Genomic DNA, 22,099 nt, shown 5'->3' on the forward strand with positions numbered 1-22,099 from the left:
GTTGGGCGTATAAACTTACTGTTGAAAAGCTGGCTGTTTCCTGGTGGCCAAGCCAACATGTTAGATATCACAACAGCAGCTTTTATTGTATGAGAAGGTTACAGTTTAATATACTATTCTCCGCAAGCATATCATCTAGATGCTACACGCATCAGACAAGTGCATGTAGTTAGCCTATTGCAAAACAACTTCTCAATATCCATACAAAATTGCCTGTGGCTAGTTGAGGTTCTCATGAATTGTGGAAGTATGTGTGCTTTTGCATAGGTTTTTGTGATTTCATCACGTTGGATGGATGGTTGTCTCTATTGTTACAGAAGTTACTCAATCACGGGAATGTGAATCCTAATGTGATCTTATAGTGTAAAGAAGAGACAGCGTCATAATGATTGATTTTTATAATATCTTTAGTAACACTTTATTTTAAGGTGCTTGTAATAAGCAGTAATTAAAAAATAATAAAACACTTATAAGACCTTATAAGATGCTTATAAACACAAACAAGTGTTAACTAAAGCACAATTAACTAATTTATAATTGCTTATAAGACACTTTATTATTAGAAACTTGTTGATGGTTTATATACCTGTCATTAACATTAATAAGATGTTTATAAACATTAATTAGACTTTACAAGGATTGGTTATTGAGAAAGTTCTTATTTCCTTGAAAAGACACTTGTAGTGAACTTATTTAAAAAAAATCTTAATGTTAATAGGCAGCTTATAAAACACATCGTTACTAACATTGATAAGACTGTAAGTTTTAAATATTTTCTCAAAATATGAATAAACACATTTCTTATTTCTTTTCAGCATCCGTATGAGCACTTACTAGAAACATTTTGACAAGTTAAGACTGCACCAAATTCCAAGTAGGAGTAAATGTTGTAATATAATATAATTAAATATTTTATTTTAACAATAAAATGTTAAGTTTGTATCTTTACATGAATTTATGCGGAAGCCCTAAGCGGCCATCGATTCATATCTTTATTTTACTCCGTGGATAACGGGATAATTATCTCGTGATCGAGATGACGACTGTTGTTTTCTCGTGATCTTGAGATAACTAAATGTTCTTGTAAACTCTTGTAGTTTACAAGAACATTTGTTAATGGTAATTTCAAGGTGCTTCTAGTGTTACTGATTAGCTCAGATGGAAAGGCACAGGACTCATAGTCATAAGATTGTGAGTTTGATCCTTATAAGAGACTTGTTGTTTATTTTTATCTTTTTCATATTCATTTCAAACAAAGTTGTTATGAAGATAATTGATTCACATGCTCACAATTAAGCACGTGCTGGAGTGTGCGCATCCCAGTGATTGGTCCACATTCATCTACCTATGGACTTTTCATTTCCCCATCATTCCCAGGCAGAGGAAATTCATCCACTTCTCATTCAGGGGAATCCATTTAACTACACATTTCCTAATGGCTATTTCAGAACCTTTGAAATAGCCGTCGGGAAATGTGTCACTGGATTCCCTGAATCTCTTCATAACAACTTTGTTGAAGAGATTGATTAAACACACAAAGAACAATAAAGAAGAATAAAAAACTTTTCAGGGAGCAGGAACAAAACCTGGAAACCCTGGGATGCAAGTCCTGGGCTCTACCAACTGAGATAATGTCAGGATTTCCTAAAGAGAACCCAAAAGCAGACCAGAGACAGAGAGAGCAGTTCAGGATGTTTATTACAGGGAACAATAGGTGGATGGTAAGCATGGCGTAAGGGTGGCTGGCATGCAGGGAACTTGAGCTGAGGTCCGAGAAGTGGGTGCTGACAGGCAGGCAGAGTGGCAAGGGTTGGGTCCAAGGATAACAAAACCGATGGCTGGTGTAGATGACTAGGGACGGAGAGAAACAAAGTTACAAAGGATCAGAACGACAGACTAACTCAACAAAGCAAGTTAACTTGAAGTTGGCTGGTGCGAGTGCATACACAAATGACACAACGATCCAGCGGCGACTGGATGGCTGGAGGCAGTATAAGAAGGCTGAGGAGATTGCTTGATGAAGAGCAGGTGAGTGATCAGGGATGGGGAGCAGGTGAGTGAGTGAACCAGATCCGAGGACATGCCTCCTCTCGACGACTGCAGGGAAAGGGAAGGAGAACACAGACAGACAACACAAAAAACCAACAGACCAAGCATCCCGCAATTGCACAAAGAGGGAAAAATAAACAAAAGTCATCAAGACTAGGGGATCGTGACAGATAACTGCTGACTCAGCAAATCCAGGTGAAATTATCATAAAGAAAGGCACCAGCCAACCCCTGTATTTAGATATGGTTTGTTATCTCGAGATTACGAGAAAATTATCCCGTTATCATGGGAAAACGGAATTTTAAAAAAATTGATTCGATGGCCGTTTAGGGCTTCCATAAATATATCTAGTTTTGAATTAATATGCATTTGTGACAATGTGCATTTTTTCTTTACAAAATGCATGAAGTAATCACAGTCAATCTTCTTAGGTACATACACACACACACAACAAACCTTTTTACTCAGTATAAAAAATTATTGTGCGGGAGTTGGACACATTACCTTGGTAATCTATTTTTGTTGATCCCATGGTGTTATGTTCTAGGGTTACTTTTTCTTGGTATTCTGTTTCTCTTTCCCTGTGTCTCTAATTCTTTTCTCTCAGTATCCCATGATCTTTCTCTTTCTCTCTCTCAGTCTCTTTCTCAGATCAAGGAAGAATTCTCGAGGAACAGACTGAAGCCACTAAAGTCCACATTCCCAGGGAAGTTGGACAAACACATGTAGATTGGAAGGGAGGAGCTGTTGGGAAGAAATTTGATGAGACCCTTGACATCATAAATGAGGTATTGTAGCTGTTAGTTTAATGTTGGAGCATTCTGATATCTGTACTGTAAGATAATCTCATATTCCATATATTTGTAGGACAGCAGCGCTGAGTCCTGAAGAGAAGCTGTGATCAGAGGCCTCATTCTCTACCTTGATGAAAAGACAGAGGCGTTAATCAAGGACTACCAGGTGAAGAAAAAAATTTTTTCTGACCTCTCACCTTTTATTAATGCACACTGCAGGACTCGCAAATGTATTTCTTGATTTATATATACACGACTCTCTCCACATAAGTGTTTTTCAATTCAAAGAAGATAGTTATTGTTTAGAAATGTAGGCAAATCCATGTGAGAAAAACATAATAAAGGTTCACAAAGGTATTTCTGATGTGCACACATATTTCTTGACTTAAATGCCAACAACACTCAAAACTACCACAGAAAATACATAATCCCACCCAGATTCCGGTTCAGAGAGAGAGTAAAGAGCTATATGTGTTCTTAACATCTAGCAAAAAAAGCAGGTTTAATTATCTTTGGTATATTTCACAGGTTTGTGATGACAACGATTCCTCAGCCATCCTTCATCATTCAGCCAAGAGGCCCTCCCTTCATTTGCACTCAACATATTTGTGGTCAAGAAAAATCAGGGAGGGAGGTCTTAAAAAGCAAGGTGGAATAGCCATCGCAGGAGCAATGGTCCTTTTTGGTATTCCCATTGTAGCGCAGGCTTTCACCTACTTAGTGGGACTTTTAAGGTTTTTTAGAAGATCTTCGTGGGGCTGGAGGATGGGAGGATTTTGTATACTATAACACTAACTTTTTAAATATTTTTCCACATCCTTCTTGTATTATTTCTTTTTACAAACATTTACTCACCTTAATAAGACACTGACCCACTTTAGTTTAGGTAGCTGCAAAGGAGCATTGTTAATGGTTAATAAGTGCTTAAATAAGGATATATTAGCCTTTTTAAGGCAGTAATATAAACTTCTTACAGTCTGATTACTGTCATTAAACATCCTATTAACATTGATAAGTTATCTATAAACTGTTAACAAGTTTCTAATAAGTGTTCATAAATATCTTACAGGCAATAATAAATGTGTTTTAGGACATTACTAACACTCATTAAGTCTCTAGTTAATGGTAATAAACATCTTATTAAGGTTCATGAGGTATATATAACTTGTTAACACGTTTTTAAGAGCCTATAATTGTCTTATAAGCTATAATAAATGTGTTAATTAGGCTTTAATTAACATTTAAATTACTTATTAATGTTTATAAGCAGCCTATAAGGTCTTATAAGTGTCTTATTAATTGTTAATCACTGCCTATTAAAGGGTCTGCTTAAAAAAATCTCACATGTGAGTATGCCCAGATGAAAAACTAGTATATAACCACCTTTGCTGTGTTGATGCCCTGCTGCTGCGTGATTACATCAGAACGGTTTAGGCGAAGGAGAAGTCTTTGGGAAAGAATATGCCTACGTGAGAAAACTGCTGCGTTGTAGGATTGTAAGGCACCAGCAGTATTTATCACAGCTCTCCACCTGGAGTGTTGGCCAAAACACTAATTTAAGCCAGGATTCAATTTCTGCAGCATGACCATAGCCATGAACATCACACAGGAAATGACAAAAAGAGTTGAGAATGAAGGATGGTTCAGCTTAATCCACAGCAACGTACTCACTCACAGCACCAATTTATCCAACCCAACCTCTATCTCACTGCCTCAACTAAAGAGCACAGAGGTGCAAGACAAAGTGAAATTATGATATTGGACATGTATCAGGAATAAATATTTAACAAAAGTCTTTTGGACAGCCGCTCCCAACTGGATGAGGTACATTTGCTCCTAAAAAAAGACCACTCAATGCAAAGCTAAACATCCTAAGGTGGATGGTTGCCATCTCCAGCCAGGAGAGTGAGTAGAGTCACCAGCAGGGCCACAGGTCGGGTGTAGGTTCAGCCCTTTCCTTCCACGGCCACTGACCTGATGTGCCCGCTCGCTCATCTGTGCAGTAGTTGGCAAAATTTGGAGACACTTATTGACTTAGAAGCATCTATCAATGGAAGGTCTCATCTCCTACTCTGGCTGTTATCTCTTGTGTAGCACTGCAAACTGAATTCAGCACACCACTGACTGCACATGGTGCCAAAGTGGAGTACCCAGCATTCATACACCGCAGCAGGCTCTTCCTGATGGAACAGTGACATAGATATTTAGTAGGTTTTACCAATCAATCACTTATTATTCGTCCCAAATGGGCAATTTGTGCTGCGGCAGGCATATTAACTCAACAAAAAAATAAAGGAAAATATGACATGAACATACAATATAATACAGAAACAGAAACACACAACAGTGAACTATACACCAGATTCCTTACACCAATGCAATGTTGGTCGCCCAACTAAAAAGAAAGGCATTGACAACTATAAAATATATTTACGCCTATCACACAACATTCTGCCATACAACAATTATTCCACACTACGATATGATATAAACATAATTAATTGTAGGTTTTACATAAATAATAAACCATCTTCTTGAGCTTTTATCCTTAGTTTGCCAATTGTGGAGACAACTTAAATAAAAAATCCAGTGTAATGTGGGAATTCGGAACTGGTGCTTTAAAAGACACATTTAGACACCCATAGTACAGAGAGTACAGAGTCTGCTGTAAGCTACGCTAAGAACAATAATTTACACAAAAGTGCATGCAACAAAGTACATGTAATTCAGTTATTCATCACCTTATTACACCTTCAACACCAATTAGTCATCATACTAGTAGCTAGCTGCCAGTGGAAATAGTTACTTTTCAAGTGTGAGTGGAACTACTCTTTTCTGGAAACAGGAAGGACATGAGCCAAAACCTTATAAGCAAGAGCTTTGACATCAGTTAGTGAGTTTTCACCCTGACAACATGTGCACTGGAAAATGCTCCCGTTGCATTGCCTACACTCTGTACCCATTAGTGCTCACATCCATCATCTGTAACATAGTGTTGTTCTTTCCTGGCGGGGACATCAAGTACGCCAAAGATGGACACATTACCGAGGAGGTGAAATACATGGGGGGACTCGTTGGAGGGGGTTTACTGGTAAGTTGTCTAGCCTCTTATTAAAGTGTGAGACTCTGGACTAAAAGCTGCTCTAAGCTTGATTCTGAAATATAATGTGCAGCATTGGGTAAAACTGAAAAACATTGGCTTTATACTTTGCATATGTTTTTATTGGTTTCTCAGTGGTTACCTCACCTGTTATGGATCCTAAATCTGTGCTTCAGTGATTCTCTTAATCTAGCAACATTTCAGATCCGTTGCATTATTGATTAGTGTCATCAGGTACCCCATATTTTAATGATGCACCTTTCAGCCTGACTGCTACAAGTCTCAAACTTTTAATGCCACAGTTTGAAATTGAATTCCTCAAAACCTGACTGAGGACTAACTTCCTCAAAGTGCTGAATTGTTTAAACAAACAAAATATATGAACTACTTTGAACATGTTTGACACTGATGCTGCATCTGGTTCCCTGTCAATGAATGTGTACTGCCACAGGTGTTGATCCCAGCACTTTACATTGGCTTGACTGGAGAAGAGGGCTGCTGTGGAAATCGCTTTGGGGTGAGTCGGTCAGAAGTAGATGTTTTAGGTGGTCAGTAAAAGATAAAGGGAAAACATACCTTGAGTTAACATTATTTTGTCAAATTATTATTTCTAAGGTCTAGAACAACTTTCACAGTCAAATATATGCAAGTGTTTAATGGAGACCAGCAAAGCTGAGAATTACTCAATGATAAAAAAAACAAAAAAGCTAAATGGTGCTGTATCACAATTGCACAACATTTCCTCTTTAGATAAGATAATGCCGCAGTATCACAAATACAGCACAGTACATTTCTCCTTTCCTTTCATTAAAAAGGACATCTAGGTTCAAACCATTTGCAAATGGTCTACTATTATACTACTGATATAAATCAGAAAATATTTAAACATTAACCTTATAATTTACCTTCTGCAGATGTTCTTATCCATTGTGTTCGCCGCAGTGGGGGTGGCCGGTGGACTATACAGTTTCGTTGTGGCAGCGCTTGGTTTAAGTAACGGGCCCTTCTGCAAAGCCGGTGGGGATTGGACAACACCTTTCAAAAACAGGTGACAAACACAGGACGATTGTATTGGATCATGCTTGGTTTCCAAATGTATCATGTCACAAAATCATGCTTTGTATAGGTACACATTTTAAACTCAGATTCAAGGTGAGCACAAATAAACGCTCCCTCTTCAGCAGATGAACGTTATAACTGACTTGTAAAGTCTGCACATAACATCATTCTGCACAGTGAAGATCAAACATTCAAGAGAAGTAACAATAAGCAAAGCACATTGACGCTGTGGTGAAATGTAAATTCAGATACTTTGGATATTCATCTGAGGGACATTAGGGATTACTTTTTATTGAAGAGTAATATTAGGGCAAAAACATGAGGGAGACTGAATGTAGCTGCATCGATGAGGTAAAACATCTACTCTAAGAGCTCCTACACATCTGGCGAGATTTATTGCAACAATTTGAACACTAACAATAACTACTATTCCCTTAAGCTGATGATACACGGTGCAACCTTTTGAGCAATGTTGCTGGTCGCAAGTCCGACTATGTTTTGAACGGATAGCGGTGGTGCGGGGAGGATGGCGGAGTGATGGGGGAAGAGGATTACGATAGTAATCTTTACTCATTACCATTGACGGCAACATTGCCCAGCACCATTGTTCTAAAAGTTGCTCCGTGTATCATCAGCTTTAAAGTTGACAAAAACTCTTCGGGCATTAAAAAGGTAAGCAGTAATTATTTTACTAGAGAAAAATGGAGAAATAGATACATATACAGATCTAGCTTTATGGATTAGTGATATAGGCTACTGTAGATGTTTATAGGTTTTACACAAATAACAGACAATTTCCATGTTTTCTTGAGCTTTTATCCTTACTTTGCCAATTAAGGATACAACTTAAATAAAAAGTTACAACGCCAAGTTACAAGTCCTTCCAGTGTACAAACAGAAGTAACTGTTTTTACGGCACTTGTTTGCATAAAAGAAGTTCTAGTATTTATTAGCCTGTTCTCTTACATAGTACTTCTTCCTACCTGAATGACTACAAGTCGTGGGGAGACTGCACAGAGCCTAAGAATGTGGTGCAGTTCAACGTTGGATTGTTCATGACTCTGATGGCAGTCAGCTGCCTGCAGGTGATTCTCTGCGCCATTCAGATGATCAACGGCCTCTTTGGCTGCCTGTGTGGAGCCTGCATCAAGAAAGAGGTAAAGACAAAGAGGTCACACAGAGTTTCCATGTTAGGATATCTGAATACAGCTAGTTCTCATAAGGTGTGTCATTTGACAGAATCTTAACTTCAGTTCACCTTGCTTTTTTGCTTTTTTCTCTGTATTTTAACATATAGGAACCATGATAAGGATGCCTCTGACCCACATCTGAAGAATTGACTGGTGGCCCCTGCTGGAAGGCTGAGACTGGTTGAATCAGCATTCACTTTGAAATTGTTCCACTCTCTGATAACAGATTTTACAATTTTATGTATCTCGTGAAGCTTCACAAGGTTGCAGTATATTAGGTTATGCTGTGAAACAGTATTACAAAAAAACTCATTCTAATTGTATGCTCAATTTTAAATAAATAGGTTTAAAACATAAGCTGCTGATCCACTGCTACAGCTCTTTGTTGTGTTTAATCACATTTAGCATTTTACAGTAATATTAACTGTTTGGCTTATTGTACATTTCAGGCAAAATAATAAATACCACGACTTCTTCTTCAGTAACACATTTCATGTTGATTCTATGACTATAAATGTCACTCAATACTGTTTCAGCATTTACATCTATACATCTATTTCAGTTATCTCAGACTGTTGGATGTATAAACTTACTTTTGTTTGGCTGGCTGTTCCCTGGTAGCAAAGCCAACATGTTAGATGTCACAACAGGAGCTTCTATTGTCTTGTAAGGTTACAGTTTCATACATTCAGCAGCATTTAGATGCTATAGGCCAAGACAGAGCGAGGTATAAGCAACTGCCATTTACCATGATGGTGGAAATCACAACCCAAACGTTTGCTTTTCTTTACTGTTTGCTGCCTAATAATGGGGGGCACATGCAGGATGCTTCCTGCTCCACAGTGCCCTGGCTTCAAGCAAATGAAGAGACCAAAGTGTATCTTTCATGATGCAGCACTCAAGAATTAACAAAAGTGAGTAAAACAAGTGTGATCATATCCTACAATAAAGGTCAATCATTTACTAAGCCAGTCACTGCAGTGGTATTTTCTAATAAAAGTTAATTATCATTGATGGCTTTGTTTCATCCCAGCGCAATGCAGAATAATGACATATTAATGTATTTATTGGCATTTAATGTAGTTTTTTTTGTTTGTTTGTTTTCAAGCCTGTCTGATCCCATTGAAAATGTCAGGCTGGACAGAAAATACTAAGTAGAGAGAGAGAGTGCAAATTAAATCTCCCACTGTTTGTGTGTTTGAGTTGTTTCCATTAATTTCCTCCTTTGAACATTATCCTCATCAGACCATGTTTTCAATGAATGAGAATCTTACAGACACTTGGAATAAAAAAGGGCACCATCTTACCATCCGCGTTATTCTGGCTATGACTCTGTTGTAAATGATGGTGGTTGCGTGTTGCTTTAAGTAACGGATTCAAACGATACTATTGTTCATTGTTTGTGTGAAACTCAAATGAATCAGCACCTTAATCACTGATGAGGAGCATTGCCTCACCCAAGCGTTGCTTGGAGACAATGCGTGCTTTGGGAAGCATGACCTCTAAAATAAATTGTAGCCTAGTACCGTCAGTGTTTAACCACCCACACTGTGTCGTTTATCAACTTTTCGCAGTTGATGTCAATGACACATTGTTCTTGCTCTCCCAAACCTGCTGCACGCAGGACTAATGTCCACCAGTGCTGTGATCCTGTAGTCACAACATTACACCAGAATACCGCAATTAGTGGTGTTGAAACAGATCCCTCACAGGAAATCCCTGCTTCCTCAACGGTCCACCAAGGGCAGGCAATCTAGCACTTACTATTAATAGGCATTATTACAAGGAACTAAGCATATTGGGTGCCTCACTGAACTACACATGCAGCCTATATGTAGGCTTAATAGTGATGCGACCTATGACTATGATCTGACTAAACAAAACAATTCCCGACAAATGGGGAATATTGTCCACCCAACACGGGGACCTGATACAGTGACGTTTGGAGGACGCTCGGGGAGGACCTTCAGAGTGACGTTTCATTGTTGGGCGTGTTGTCTTTCAATCAGAGCCTACCTTGGCATGAGTCACTATGCTTCTGCGGCCTATCCCGGGCTCTCTGTTTGTCCATGTTATCTTTTTTGCCATTATTTCCCACACCCTGAAAATCACACGAATTTGGACTATTTACTTTCTGCTCACGGAGACACAGTTCATTTGCTGGGTCAGCTTCAAGCAAAACTGTCTGACAACAGGAAGAATTTCAGCTCAGTCTCACAGAACAAGTTTGACAGCAGTTAGTTAGTTTTCATTTTGACAACATGTGCACTGGAAAATGCTCCCGTTGCATTGCTGTTACTCTGTACCCATTAGTGGTCATATCCATCATCTGTAACATAGTGTTGTTCTTTCCTGGAGGAGACGTCAAGTACGCCAAAGACGGACACATTACCGAGGAGGTGAAATACATGGGGGGACTCGTTGGAGGGGGTTTACTGGTAAGTCGTCTTATCTGTAACCTGTTTGTGAAGGGCGTGACTCTGGACTACAAGTTGCTGCAAATCCTTTTCTGAAATGTAAGCCAATGTGCAGCATCAGAAAAATGTTGGTTAAATAGGCTATGTAAAGTTAAAACAGAAAATGCTGGCTTTATAGGCTGTGTTTATTTGCATGTTGTGCAGAGGTCATCTTTCCTTCCCGACTCCTAGTTTTGTGCTTCAAGATCCATTTTGTGCTGATACGTCATTCTGACTGAAGCAGTTTCAAGCTTTTGAGTTTGATGCAGTTTTTCCCCGAAAGCTTTGAGTTAGGCCTATAAAGATTAAGTGAAAATGCTGAAATTGCTTTGACTACATCGAATTGAATATTAACTACTATCAACTGGTCTGCCCTGCCACAGGTGTTGATCCCAGCACTTTACATCCACTTGACTGGGGAAAAGGGCTGCTGTGGGAATCGCTGTGGGGTGAGTAGGTCAGAAATATACATGCTATTTCTAAGGTCAAGAAGAACTTTCAATCTCAAGTAGCCTAAATGCACGTGTTTTTAATGGAGACAAGTAGCCTAAAGCTAAGAATGAACCAACCATGGGGGTGGGGGGAATCGAAGTATGCTTCATGTTCATCACAGCACAGTATCCTACACATTTGTCCTGTTATTTCTTTCAAAAAGAAATGACAAAGAAATGATACAAATTAGTGTTACAAATGAAGTTTTAAGTGCTCAGTGAAAGATGAGGGCTGATGTAGGCTACATTGTAAAATGACTAACAATATAAATTATCAGCAATATAAATTATACTAAATTGTATGTATGCAAACATGCATTTCACCAGCTTATAGTTGAACGTTGTTAATTGTCAGGAAAGAGTGGAACACGATATAAATCAGTGAAAATAGAAACAGGTGACTGAAAAGACTTGTTTGTAATGTACACATATGACGCCTCAGAGAAACATGATCACAGTTAATAACCCCAAACAGACACCTCCGGGACTGAAAAATGATAAACGAGGAAGCGCCAAAATGCAGTTTGAGACGCGAGTCAGTCCCACAGACCCCAAGTTAAAATGCCCAACTTCACAGCAGTGCGTCGCTCCTGCACTGAGTGACGCTCCAAGACCCTGAGAAGATTATCAAAATGTAAAAAAAAAAAAAAAACTAACAAAAAATACTAAAAATACAAAAACGAGCAGTAGCATACAGCCTACTATCAACATGTACAAAGCTGAGAAAAGTACCTTCCTTAAGGAAGAAAAAGCACACCACAGTCACACTGCATTGTGCACGTAAATAATGCAGTCTGTTAATAACACATTCATTTAGATAAGACATGCACAAAATATTTACTGAAATGAGTTTTGAACTCTCAGTGCTACTGATAAAATTATCACATGGCGTCTTCGAATAACACCAAGATTAGAATTGTGTTCCTGTTACTGGGTTTAGAGCTATGATAACGTTTTCTGATGTCACGTGTGGGTGCAGTATGACAGTAGGTACCAGTAAAATATAGTAGTGAGCCTAAAAGTAGAAAATATTACCAACTGGCTAGTGCAAGCTCAGTTTTAGCAAGTTTGGAATAACCTGTAGTTTACAAGGTTGAACCATCCATCTTCATCCGCTTATCCGGGGTCGGCGTCGCGGAAGCAGCTCCATCTAGTGACCCCAAACTTCTCTTTCTCGAGCCACATTAACCAGCTCTGACTGAGGGATCCCGAGGCGTTCAGGCCAGTGTGGAAATATAATCTCTTCACCTAGTCCTGGGTCTTCCCCGAGGTTGAACATGTTGAGAAAAACAAAACACACACGAACGTGAGGAATGTGAGTGGTTAAACAAATGTCAGCAGACAATAAGACTCTGTTTCTCCTTAAATTAACAAATACCTCGTTTCAAAATAGCACGAAAGAAATGTTAAGAGGAGGAGGGTATTAAGCATGGGGAAAGATTCAGTATGAATATCCCATGTCCTAAACTGTAACAGAAGTGTTTCTGACCTCTGCTTATCATCTAATCTCTGCAGATGTTCTTATCAATTGCATTCGCTGCAGTGGGTGTGGCTGGTGCACTTTACAGCTTCATTGTGGCAGTGCTCGGGTTGCAAAATGGGCCCCTCTGCAAAGCTGTTCTGATTTGGACAACGCCTTTTAAAAACCTGTGAGTAACTTTCTGAAGACGCCTGTGTTAAATGTCCTGCTCATTCATAACACCCCCCTCCCTCTTCTGCACAGCCAAAAGAATTACCTGACCGACGACACGTGGTGGGGGACATGCACAGAGCCCAAGAACATCGTGCAGTTCAACACTGGATTGTTTGGCACTCTGGTGGCCACGAGCGCTCTGCAGGTGATTCTTTGCGCCATTCAGATGATCAATGGGCTCTTTGGCTGCCTGTGTGGAACCTGCACCAACAAAGGGGTAAGCTGAACCTGGATCTGAAATGAAAACAGTTCTCCCAGTTGTCAGGATTTGTTGTTTCATAACTTCTGTAATATCAGAGAATCTTAATTAAATCTTTCCTTCCCTGGTGTTTGGTTTTGTTTTTTTATTTGCTTACAGCCGCTGTGAGGTCCTGACAGCTGACTGGCGCTCCCTGCTGGAAGACTGAGAGTAGTGTTCCCTGCTGCATCTGCTAAACATAATTCGCTCTTAACTTGTTGTCTTGTGACATCAGATTTCATATTTTTTTATGTGTATTTCATGATGCTTTAATACTTTATTATAATAAATGACAGAAATCTTAATTATTTGCAATGTAATAAAGGTATGTTGTGAAAATGGCACAGTATAAGAAACAATTCTAGTTATATGGTTAATTCTGAATAAATTGTTTTTAAAAAGCTGATTCACAGCTACAGCTGTCTTGTAACATTGTAATTGGCATTTTACAACAATATTAACCTTTTTGGTTTATTTTACCTTCCATTTTAAACAACTGTCTTCAAGAGATAGCTTGTAAAATGAAAAACAGGACAAAGTTATTCTCCAATAACACCTTTAATGTAGATTGTATTACTACAATGAATAGCAGTATTGATATCTGTACAATCATTTCAGTATCACTGCAAATTGTTAGCATTCCAAAATACCTATATTTCTTAATTAACTTTAAAATTATATGACAGAGATTTATTTCTGTCATCTACTAAGCACTGGGGAAATAAACTGCACATAGAATGTAGTGTGCAAATGGCACATTGAATGAGGCAGTTGATATTTTCTTTCACTGATTTGTACATAACAATAAAGGGATACACAACAAAAAAGGCAAAGTGTAGTGGTTTTCAAAGGCTGACACTGGGTTCCAAAAGGGTGAAAACTTAATCACAACTGGAATGGAAATTTAACACGAGAATGCACAAACATTCAGTATGATTAAAAAATGTAAAACCACCTGCTGGCTGTGTTGGATGTTTTGCTTTGAGGCTAATGCATCCTCTAAAGACTTCAGTCCAGGCTGTTTGAAAAGTAACGCTGTCCACTGTGAGGAGTAAGCAAATGTTTAGCGTCTTGTTTTGTCACTTCTAAACAAACCAAGATCCAAAACAGAGGTGCACTCTTAGCTGAGCTTGATCACATCACATTGTAGGTAATATAATGGAATTAGTATATGCCACTTCATATTCTTGCAACAATAACCTCACGACCTAACGGAGTGCTTTTCTTACTCATGTAGTTGAATACAGACCAAGTGAAGAATGATTTGATCTGTCTGGCAGAGAAAAAAAAAATATCTCGTGCGTATACGACGCTGTTGAGGTAGTAAACTAGACTGTGACCATTCCTTGTAAAGACACTGATTAAGGTTGCTAAATTTTGCCACACACACACACACACACACACACACACACACACACACACACACACACACACACACACACACACACGCACGCACACACACGCACGTTGTATGTTGGCAATAGCATTTCTTGAGTGTTGAAAACAATACAATACAATACATAAATCAATAAAATTAATTACTACGGTATGAAGAAACACTATGTCAGGGGTGCGAGAGATGTAGTGTGGCAGTTTTTTGGTAAGTTTAACAAAAGGCAGGAAATGGTAAAAACCACATCCTACACACTATAAGCGGACTTGACCTCAGGCTGCAGCTGTAAACTCAGTCTTGATACATGATATGCACCAGGCACCCCTTCAACTGGAGTGTTTAAAACCTCACTTCCAGTTCACCGCTCCTTCATTAATGTTACGCATGTTCTAGCTGTCAAACTGCTTCATCATGAGCTTCCGGCTGGCCTCATAACCCAGGAACAGAGCACCGTTAGCAGGAAAGCTGCGGACCATGGTGGGGGTAAGACCAGAGTAGAGCGCCCTCACACCTAAACAAAAAAACCCCAGCAAAGATTACATTGCGATTGATAAGGGAAAAGATTTTTGATTCTTTTTCACCCTGAAAGAGTTCATAAAGCAAACATCAAACCCCCCTTCTGCCTACCTTCAGTATGAGCGATGGTCATGAAGGTTTTGAAAAACCCTGCCTGTTTGGCCGTCATGGACATGACCTGGATCCGAGACTTGACACAGTCCATAGGATAGACCACCAGCCACAGGCACGCCCCCCCGAAACCGCCGCTGAACATGATTGGAGCCACACCTTCAACATACACAGTCACACCCATTACAGACAAACACCTCAATACTGTGCATTAGATGTGTGTGAGGTGAGAGCAAATATAAGGAAGACAGGGTGTGGGGATTTGTTGCACTCTGTGGTGGTGCAGACAGAACATTTTCTCAGTACCTATGTTGTCTTTGTCACATTTCATGTAGTCTGCGAAGGTTGTGCGGCAGAGCTCATAGGCACCGAAGAAGCAGAAGTAACCGGGGACCTCTCTGGCTATGGTGGTGGTCAGGCCCTGGAAGAAGCCCTGCGGTCCCTCGTTCCTCATAATGGATTTCACCACCGACCACACTGTGCTTCAGACAGAGCAGAGGGAAGTATGGCTCGGTCAGTACACACATGCTACAGTAGTAGATGCAGATTGACATGTCCAAAGTTACACGACTACATGAATGACATACTAACCCAGATAAATATTACCAAATACCATATATGGTATGGTTAGCCAATCACTGTGGTGAATCAGTGAATCATCTTAATGTCTTCTCTCAATCACCATTTAAATATTCATGGTTTTACAAAGAAAACGCAATTTATCATTAATCATTGTGTAGTCATTGTGTTTTTTCTATGTATTTTTAATAATTGGATTTGTTTTCAGGTTGGTAAAATATTCATATTTCTTAAGTTCCGAATCTCTGAAAATTTTTTTTACCAATTCTCTCTTCTGGTTTTTAACAAGAATAATGTAAAAATAAATCAATATATAACACTAATATATATATATATATATATATATATATATATATGTACACACACACGTAACAAAATTGAGCCTGTGGCCTTTTATTGTGGCCAGTCTAAGGCACACCTGTGCAATACCCATGCTGATCAGCATCTTGATATGCTACACCTGTGAGGTGGATGGATTATCTAGGAAAAGGAGAAGTGCTCACTAACTGATTTTGACAGACTTGTCACCAATATTTGAGAGAAATAGGTCTTTTGGGTACATAGAGAAAATCTTTGACTTCAGCTCATGATGAATGGGGGCAAAAACAAAAGTGTTGCGTTTATAATTTTTGTTTAGTATAAATTCCATTTTATTTGCATAATGTTAGTTAATATGTAATAAAGATGTGTTATAAACCAAGTATTCTTTTCAGCATAACCTAATCTCCTAGACATTGGCCAATTTTATCAACAATAATAAAATGTAATGTAAGAGTAAATGACCCTAGAATAGAATCCAAAAATGTGTGTTAAAAACCACTTACTTCTGGCTCTTAGCAATCTTGCCCGATGCCTCCATTTCATACATGGCTTGCAGCCGACACTTGACGAGTTCGGTGGGGCAGAGTACTAGCGAGGAGAAGATGGATGCCACTGATCCAGCACAGGCTTTTTGCATGTCACTAACGCACAGGGAAGGATAAACACCAGACAGTTAGAGATCTTCCATGTGTTCTCGGGGTAAAGTTGGCTTCATGTTTAAGGACAGCCTGGTTAACATCCCCCTACCTCAGCACAGCTTCACTGTGCAGTCCAGCCGTGACACGGATGACCTGCTGGCAGAAGCCGTAGCTCATGAAGAGCACAGAGTTCTCTGCGATGTTGGCCACTAGTGCCGGTGTGGTGCCCTGGTAGAGACCAATCAGACCCACTTGTCTGTAGGTGGACGAGATGCAATGGATAAAACCCCGGTACAGAGTAGGAAAGGTCTGCATCTTGACCTTTGCTGTGTCTAGAGGCTGCCCACTAAAGACAGCTGCAGCTCCCCCTTGGAGGAAGAGATAACCTTGTCAACAGCAGAAGTGATCCAACAGCATGGCTACAAAATTACAGGAAAATCCAAGTTTGTGCGCAACATATGCGCTTCGAAGAGAGATAAGAATCAGAGAGGGAGGCACTACATGAGCAGTACAAACAATCAATAGGAACACAGAAAGAAATGAGCTGGAAAAACACAGGAGTCATCAAAAACACCTGCTATGTCAGTGATAGCTAGTGAGTTGCAGTGGAAAAGCAGCGTGACTATTTCACCAGAGAATAAATATTGCGCATGGTGTATTCTGTTATACTGTTTGCCAAAACACTGTAGTTACCTACGGCTCCTGCCGAGAGGTCAATAACGGCCTGGACCACCGGGTGTGGGGCCATGGTGTTCAAGAAGTTTCTCTTTCTCACAGCTACCTGGTGAATAAAACAACTAATAAATGACACTTGAACCTCCTAGCTGCACTCACAACACACACAACTACATCATATTAAAGCAGTTAAATAAATAACTATAAAGACAAACAGAATATAATCAGTCATTTGTTTCTTCTTTCTTCTCAAATACTCCCCCTGAGCAAGTGAATATAACGGTTCTTACACCAGAAGGACCAGGGTCCTGGGCAGTAGCTGGGTAATAAAGTTCACTGCAATAAAACCGGCACTCATGTATAGCATTAGTAATTACTTACATGAAAACAGAATAGCTCTATAAAAAAGTATGGGTAGAAGTAACTTCCCGGCAACCATTCGATAGTCCAAATGATACATTTGCATTAACAGAAACTGGACAACTGTGGACTGAATGAGGATGAAAATCATAATGTGCTTGTAACTTGTTTTGCCATTTCCAATATTCTTGTTTTGACCTAAAACAATGTAGGCACTCAGTCTTTTAAAGTGGTGAAACATGACACATTGCAAAGCTCTCCAGTCTAAACACTATATATTTCTACTTTTAGGGAGTTGTGCTCCTTCCACAGCTGATTTATGTAGTTACCATAAACTGCATAAAAGAAGGTAGTTACTCTGTTACCACAAGATTACGACCACCAGAGGGCGACAAAATGCTATTCTTTGTACCATCTTTTAAACATCACATTAGCCAAAAGGACACGTGTATGCTTTCCCCGTCGTTTAGAGACAACAATTAAGAGTAAAATGTCAAACAACCTTCCCCTTTGACAGGTAACTTAACTTACGTCGACATACATTAACAACACCGTTAGGATGTTACCGTTAACAGTAAACCACAGGAAAGTTACTGTTGTCTATATAACGTTAGACAATGTTTGTTTGTGAGTATTATCCAGGCAGGCAAGTGGATAGTAATAATTTCAAAATACAAACCTTACAGGGGAGCGATGAGTTCAACTCGGGTCATCAAAGTGTCGCTGCTGGCGAGGTGAGGTCACGTTAGAGTCTGTGCCCGTTAACTGTCATTGGCAAACATATAAACGGTAACGTTAACGTTAACCGAGCGAGCTGCCGTCCGATGCTAACGTCGTCCACGGGTGACTGCATACTAACTCACTAGGCCAAACATCCAAAGTTTATCGTAATGTTATCTCATATGCAACATCTACTCGCTGTGGTCAATGAATGGATCGGCCATCAGCGGTGTTGAGGAGAAGCTAGAGGTGGCGGATGATACCAGAGAGGCGAGCTCTCACTCTGCTCCCAATCGCAGGTATCAAACCCGCCCGCGCTTTATGAATCTAGTCGTTTCCACTCATTCGTAACGTTACATTTTTATAAGCGTGCGCTGAACATTACCAATAAATATGGTGTTATTGAATACAATTAATCTTGAGCTGATAAGCTTGCACGGAAAACAACGCATTTGCGCATACAATTTGCGTAATGTTTGGAAGAATGCCAAAAACCGTTGCAGTCAATAACCTGTTTTGTTTTTGTTTTGTTTTTCTGTTTCAGATACAATAATATAACGTTACAAATGTAGACACTGAGTGATCATATCAGTTTAAGATCTATGATATGAGACAAAACGAGCACAAACGTTAGCACTTCCGGTTCACATTCTTTTTTGTTTTTCAAAATAAACTCTCTTCAGAGGGTATCGTGGTACAGCTCCCCCTGCTGGTTGTTTTACTTTGTGTTTGAGGAATTCCAGTTATTCAACTGATCTTTTTTTTTTAACCTCCCACCCCCAAGCAGATTATGTTGCAAGTCATGTTTGTTCGTTTAACTTTAGCAGCTTTTTTACACTCCTGCTACAACAATCTTCTACATCTGCTTCAGATTCACATGCAGGTTAAAAGGTATACATTTTTCTACAATAAAATACATAATTATTTAGAGCTTTGTATAATTCTGTTCTACCGTGTTTAGCAACAGTCAGACCTGAAAACAAAACCCTAAATTTGGTTAATTCAGGTTTCCAACAGGAAAGTTCTTCACTCCCAACGACATCTAGTCATTTAGTGTCCACTTGATTGCAAATACACACAACATCCCTGTAGTTTTAAAGGAATGAATTAAATTGACATTTTTAGATGAACAATTCATTTGATAAAGCACCTTTACTACTTGACGCCCACGTTTGTTATCCACCTTCTGTTAGATCTGTCCCAACTCTTTTAAGTGCTGACTAAACATCACTGTGCAGGTAATGCAGTTTTTCTTTTACAACGAGACAAAAAGATCACACCAAGATGGTGCAGAAGCACACCATATAATTAGCCTATTTGTATTAATAGAAGAACCATACACGTAGGAGCCATAATACATGGACATGTACCCCCCTCTTTCGTAGTGTAAACTTTTATTTCGCATTGCCTGCCTGCCTGCCTCCGGCCATTTCGAAGTTGGCGCATAGTAGGCCATATGAGTGACTAGTCAATCAATCGCACAATCCACATCAGACATAATTAGAAAACACGCAACACATCGCAAAGGTGGTGCTGAAAAGTTGAGGGAGAAACAAGAGGTAGCTCGAGGCAGGTGCAACAAAGTGCCTCAATATTACAGAGTTTTTCTTTAGTGCTGCTGTTACATGTAGCCTACCTGAAGACAGAAGTGAGGACGCCTGCAGCAGAGTGGGTAGTAACTTGTTACAAGTAGCCAAACGCAAATTTGCAAAATAAATAAATCAAATCAAATAAGTCGTTGGCAACTTTTCACGTTTCTTTTTAAAACTGTATTTTTACTCTTTACTCCAGTATTTTCTTTGGGTCAGTAATCTACTTTTAATTTCTTTACATTTTCCATTCGTAACTTCATAGCTTTACCAGTCTGTAATCTACATTTTGCTTCATTAACCGAAATGAGCTCATCCAGGCTGTGCGCAGTTATGCAGAAGAGCCCAGCTGGTCTCGGGCGCTTGTCACAGTCACAGAGCAGAGCCGATGCAAATATTTAGAAAATCAGACAAAGACCTTTTCAGTTTAAGACTTTATTGTTCTACTAATACAACTGAAATCCAGTGAGCGCACACCAGGGCACTGTTAGAAAGCAGCCCGCGTCGCTCTTTCACAAGCTGGCAAGTGAAATACTTTCTCTTTCCATTAACGGCACATTAAAAGCAGTCTCTGCAGAACAAATGTAGACCACACCCTGTAACATCTAAGTCAGATGAAAACTGAATTAATATTGATACATTAACAGTGGGCTATCCTGTTGTTGAGCAGCGCATCGCTTTCTTTTGATGGACATGTTTCTTTTTTCTAAAACACATTGGTGACTTTATAGCGATGTACGACGGTGAGTACATCACACAGAATGTCAATGTTTTCAAAAGTAATTAGAAAAGAGCATTTAAGTTATTTTTAGAAAAAAAAAATCCTTTTCCAGGGCAAGGCACTCCAGGTTTTCCCCATCCGCAGATTGTAAAAAAAGCATACCGTTTTTATATTTCCATGTGGGCAATACCTGAGCAAAATACTGCTGAATAAAAAACTACATCAGTGCACTGCAATTATGATGACTTGGTGATGTTCATTCAACTCTGGTCAGTGTTTACCTACCTACTGTGAACCTTATAACTGAAGTTAATAATTGTTGTGGGGGGGCGGGGGGTGTTCTGTGTTGGCTAACATCCTGTTTTACTTGTACTGTAAACACACATAGGCCCCCCTTTGAAAACCTGTTGCTCCTCTTTTTAATTTATTCTGGAGCTGGCTCTGAATACAGGTAAAATAGTTTTTGCAGTTTGCCCACAACATAAACATTTTTGTGAAATAAGAATTATTTTCTGCTTACAGTATGTTTCACTCATGAATTTCACCTTTGTCTTTCTCTTCTCAAGTTGCAACTGTTTTTAACCCTCTTTTTAAAAAATAAGCAATGAGTGATTGTTATCATATACAGTAGTTTAGCTAATAAATATATTTTCTTAAAGACGCTGTAAGCCACATTCACTGCCACTAAATGTCGCAGGAGAGCACCAGCATCTCAGACCAAAAGAAACCTACGCTATGGCCCACAAACAAACCAACTGTGGTTTGGTCGAAATAAATTCTCATTCACCACATTAGATGAGATAAGTCGTTGGATCACTCTCCTCAAAACGGTTTCACATGCATTAACATATACAGATGCTGGTCATATAATTAGAAAAAAGTGTACAAGCAATAGGGATAACCACACCCTGGAGAGGATTGTGAAACAAAACCCATTCAAAAATGTGGGGACATTCACAAAGAGTGGACTGCAGCTGGAGTCAGTGCTTCAGGAACCACCACGCACAGACGTATGCAAGACAAATAGGTTTCAGCTGTCGCATTCCTTGTGTCAAGCCACTCTTGAACAAGACACAGCGTCAGAAGCATCTCGCCTGGGCTAAAGACAAAAAGGACTGGACTGCTGCTGAGTGGTCCAAAGTTATGTTCTCTGATGAAAGTAAATTTTGCATTTCCTTTGGAAATCAAGGTCCCAGAGTCTGGAGGAAGAGAGGAGAGGCGCAGAATCCACGTTGCTTGAAGTCCAGTGTAAAGTTTCCACAGTCAGTGATGGTTTGGGGTGCCATGTCATCTGCTGGTGTTGGTCCACTGTGTTTTCTGAGGTCCAAGGTCAACGCAGCCGTCTACCAGGAAGTTTTAGAGCACTTCATGCTTCCTGCTGCTGACCAACTTTATGGAGATGCAGA

At 39.5% G+C, this 22,099-nt stretch overlaps 3 protein-coding genes and 1 long non-coding RNA gene across 5 annotated transcripts; 2 read left to right on the forward strand and 2 right to left on the reverse strand.

The window, feature by feature from the left end:
• Nucleotides 1-1,679: 1,679 nt before the first annotated feature.
• On the reverse strand, nucleotides 1,680-12,393 carry LOC123963009. Its single transcript, XR_006823118.1, has 5 exons — nucleotides 12,218-12,393; nucleotides 7,986-8,143; nucleotides 6,849-6,978; nucleotides 1,947-2,097; nucleotides 1,680-1,851 (listed from the first exon to the last, which is right to left on the reverse strand). It is a non-coding gene; the product is annotated as an uncharacterized LOC123963009 (long non-coding RNA).
• On the forward strand, nucleotides 5,616-9,159 carry LOC123963008 (transmembrane 4 L6 family member 1-like). The gene is made up of 5 exons (XM_046039527.1): nucleotides 5,616-5,934; nucleotides 6,395-6,460; nucleotides 6,858-6,991; nucleotides 7,973-8,159; nucleotides 8,300-9,159. Exons 1-5 carry the CDS (start codon nucleotides 5,758-5,760, stop codon nucleotides 8,306-8,308), a joined length of 573 nt encoding a protein of 190 aa, XP_045895483.1. The 5' UTR covers nucleotides 5,616-5,757; the 3' UTR covers nucleotides 8,309-9,159.
• On the forward strand, nucleotides 10,234-14,024 carry tm4sf21a (transmembrane 4 L six family member 21a). The gene is made up of 5 exons (XM_046039525.1): nucleotides 10,234-10,630; nucleotides 11,032-11,097; nucleotides 12,655-12,788; nucleotides 12,863-13,049; nucleotides 13,191-14,024. The coding sequence occupies exons 1-5, from the start codon at nucleotides 10,454-10,456 to the stop codon at nucleotides 13,197-13,199; spliced, it is 573 nt and encodes a 190-aa protein (XP_045895481.1). The 5' UTR covers nucleotides 10,234-10,453; the 3' UTR covers nucleotides 13,200-14,024.
• slc25a15b (solute carrier family 25 member 15b) lies at nucleotides 13,598-18,980 on the reverse strand. Of its 2 annotated transcripts, none has more exons than XM_046039524.1 (7): nucleotides 18,343-18,980; nucleotides 17,322-17,405; nucleotides 16,738-16,996; nucleotides 16,494-16,631; nucleotides 15,397-15,572; nucleotides 15,091-15,249; nucleotides 13,598-14,974 (listed from the first exon to the last, which is right to left on the reverse strand). In XM_046039524.1, the coding sequence occupies exons 2-7, from the start codon at nucleotides 17,374-17,376 to the stop codon at nucleotides 14,853-14,855; spliced, it is 909 nt and encodes a 302-aa protein (XP_045895480.1). In that variant the 5' UTR covers nucleotides 17,377-17,405; nucleotides 18,343-18,980; the 3' UTR covers nucleotides 13,598-14,852. The 2 variants fall into 2 exon arrangements, with proteins under 2 accessions (XP_045895480.1, XP_045895479.1); XM_046039523.1 differs by having other exon boundaries at nucleotides 17,322-17,409; nucleotides 18,343-18,979.
• Between the last annotated feature and the right edge of the window lie 3,119 nt (nucleotides 18,981-22,099).

Source organism: Micropterus dolomieu, linkage group LG23 (assembly GCF_021292245.1).
Source record: "Micropterus dolomieu isolate WLL.071019.BEF.003 ecotype Adirondacks linkage group LG23, ASM2129224v1, whole genome shotgun sequence".
Lineage (NCBI taxonomy): Eukaryota > Metazoa > Chordata > Actinopteri > Centrarchiformes > Centrarchidae > Micropterus > Micropterus dolomieu.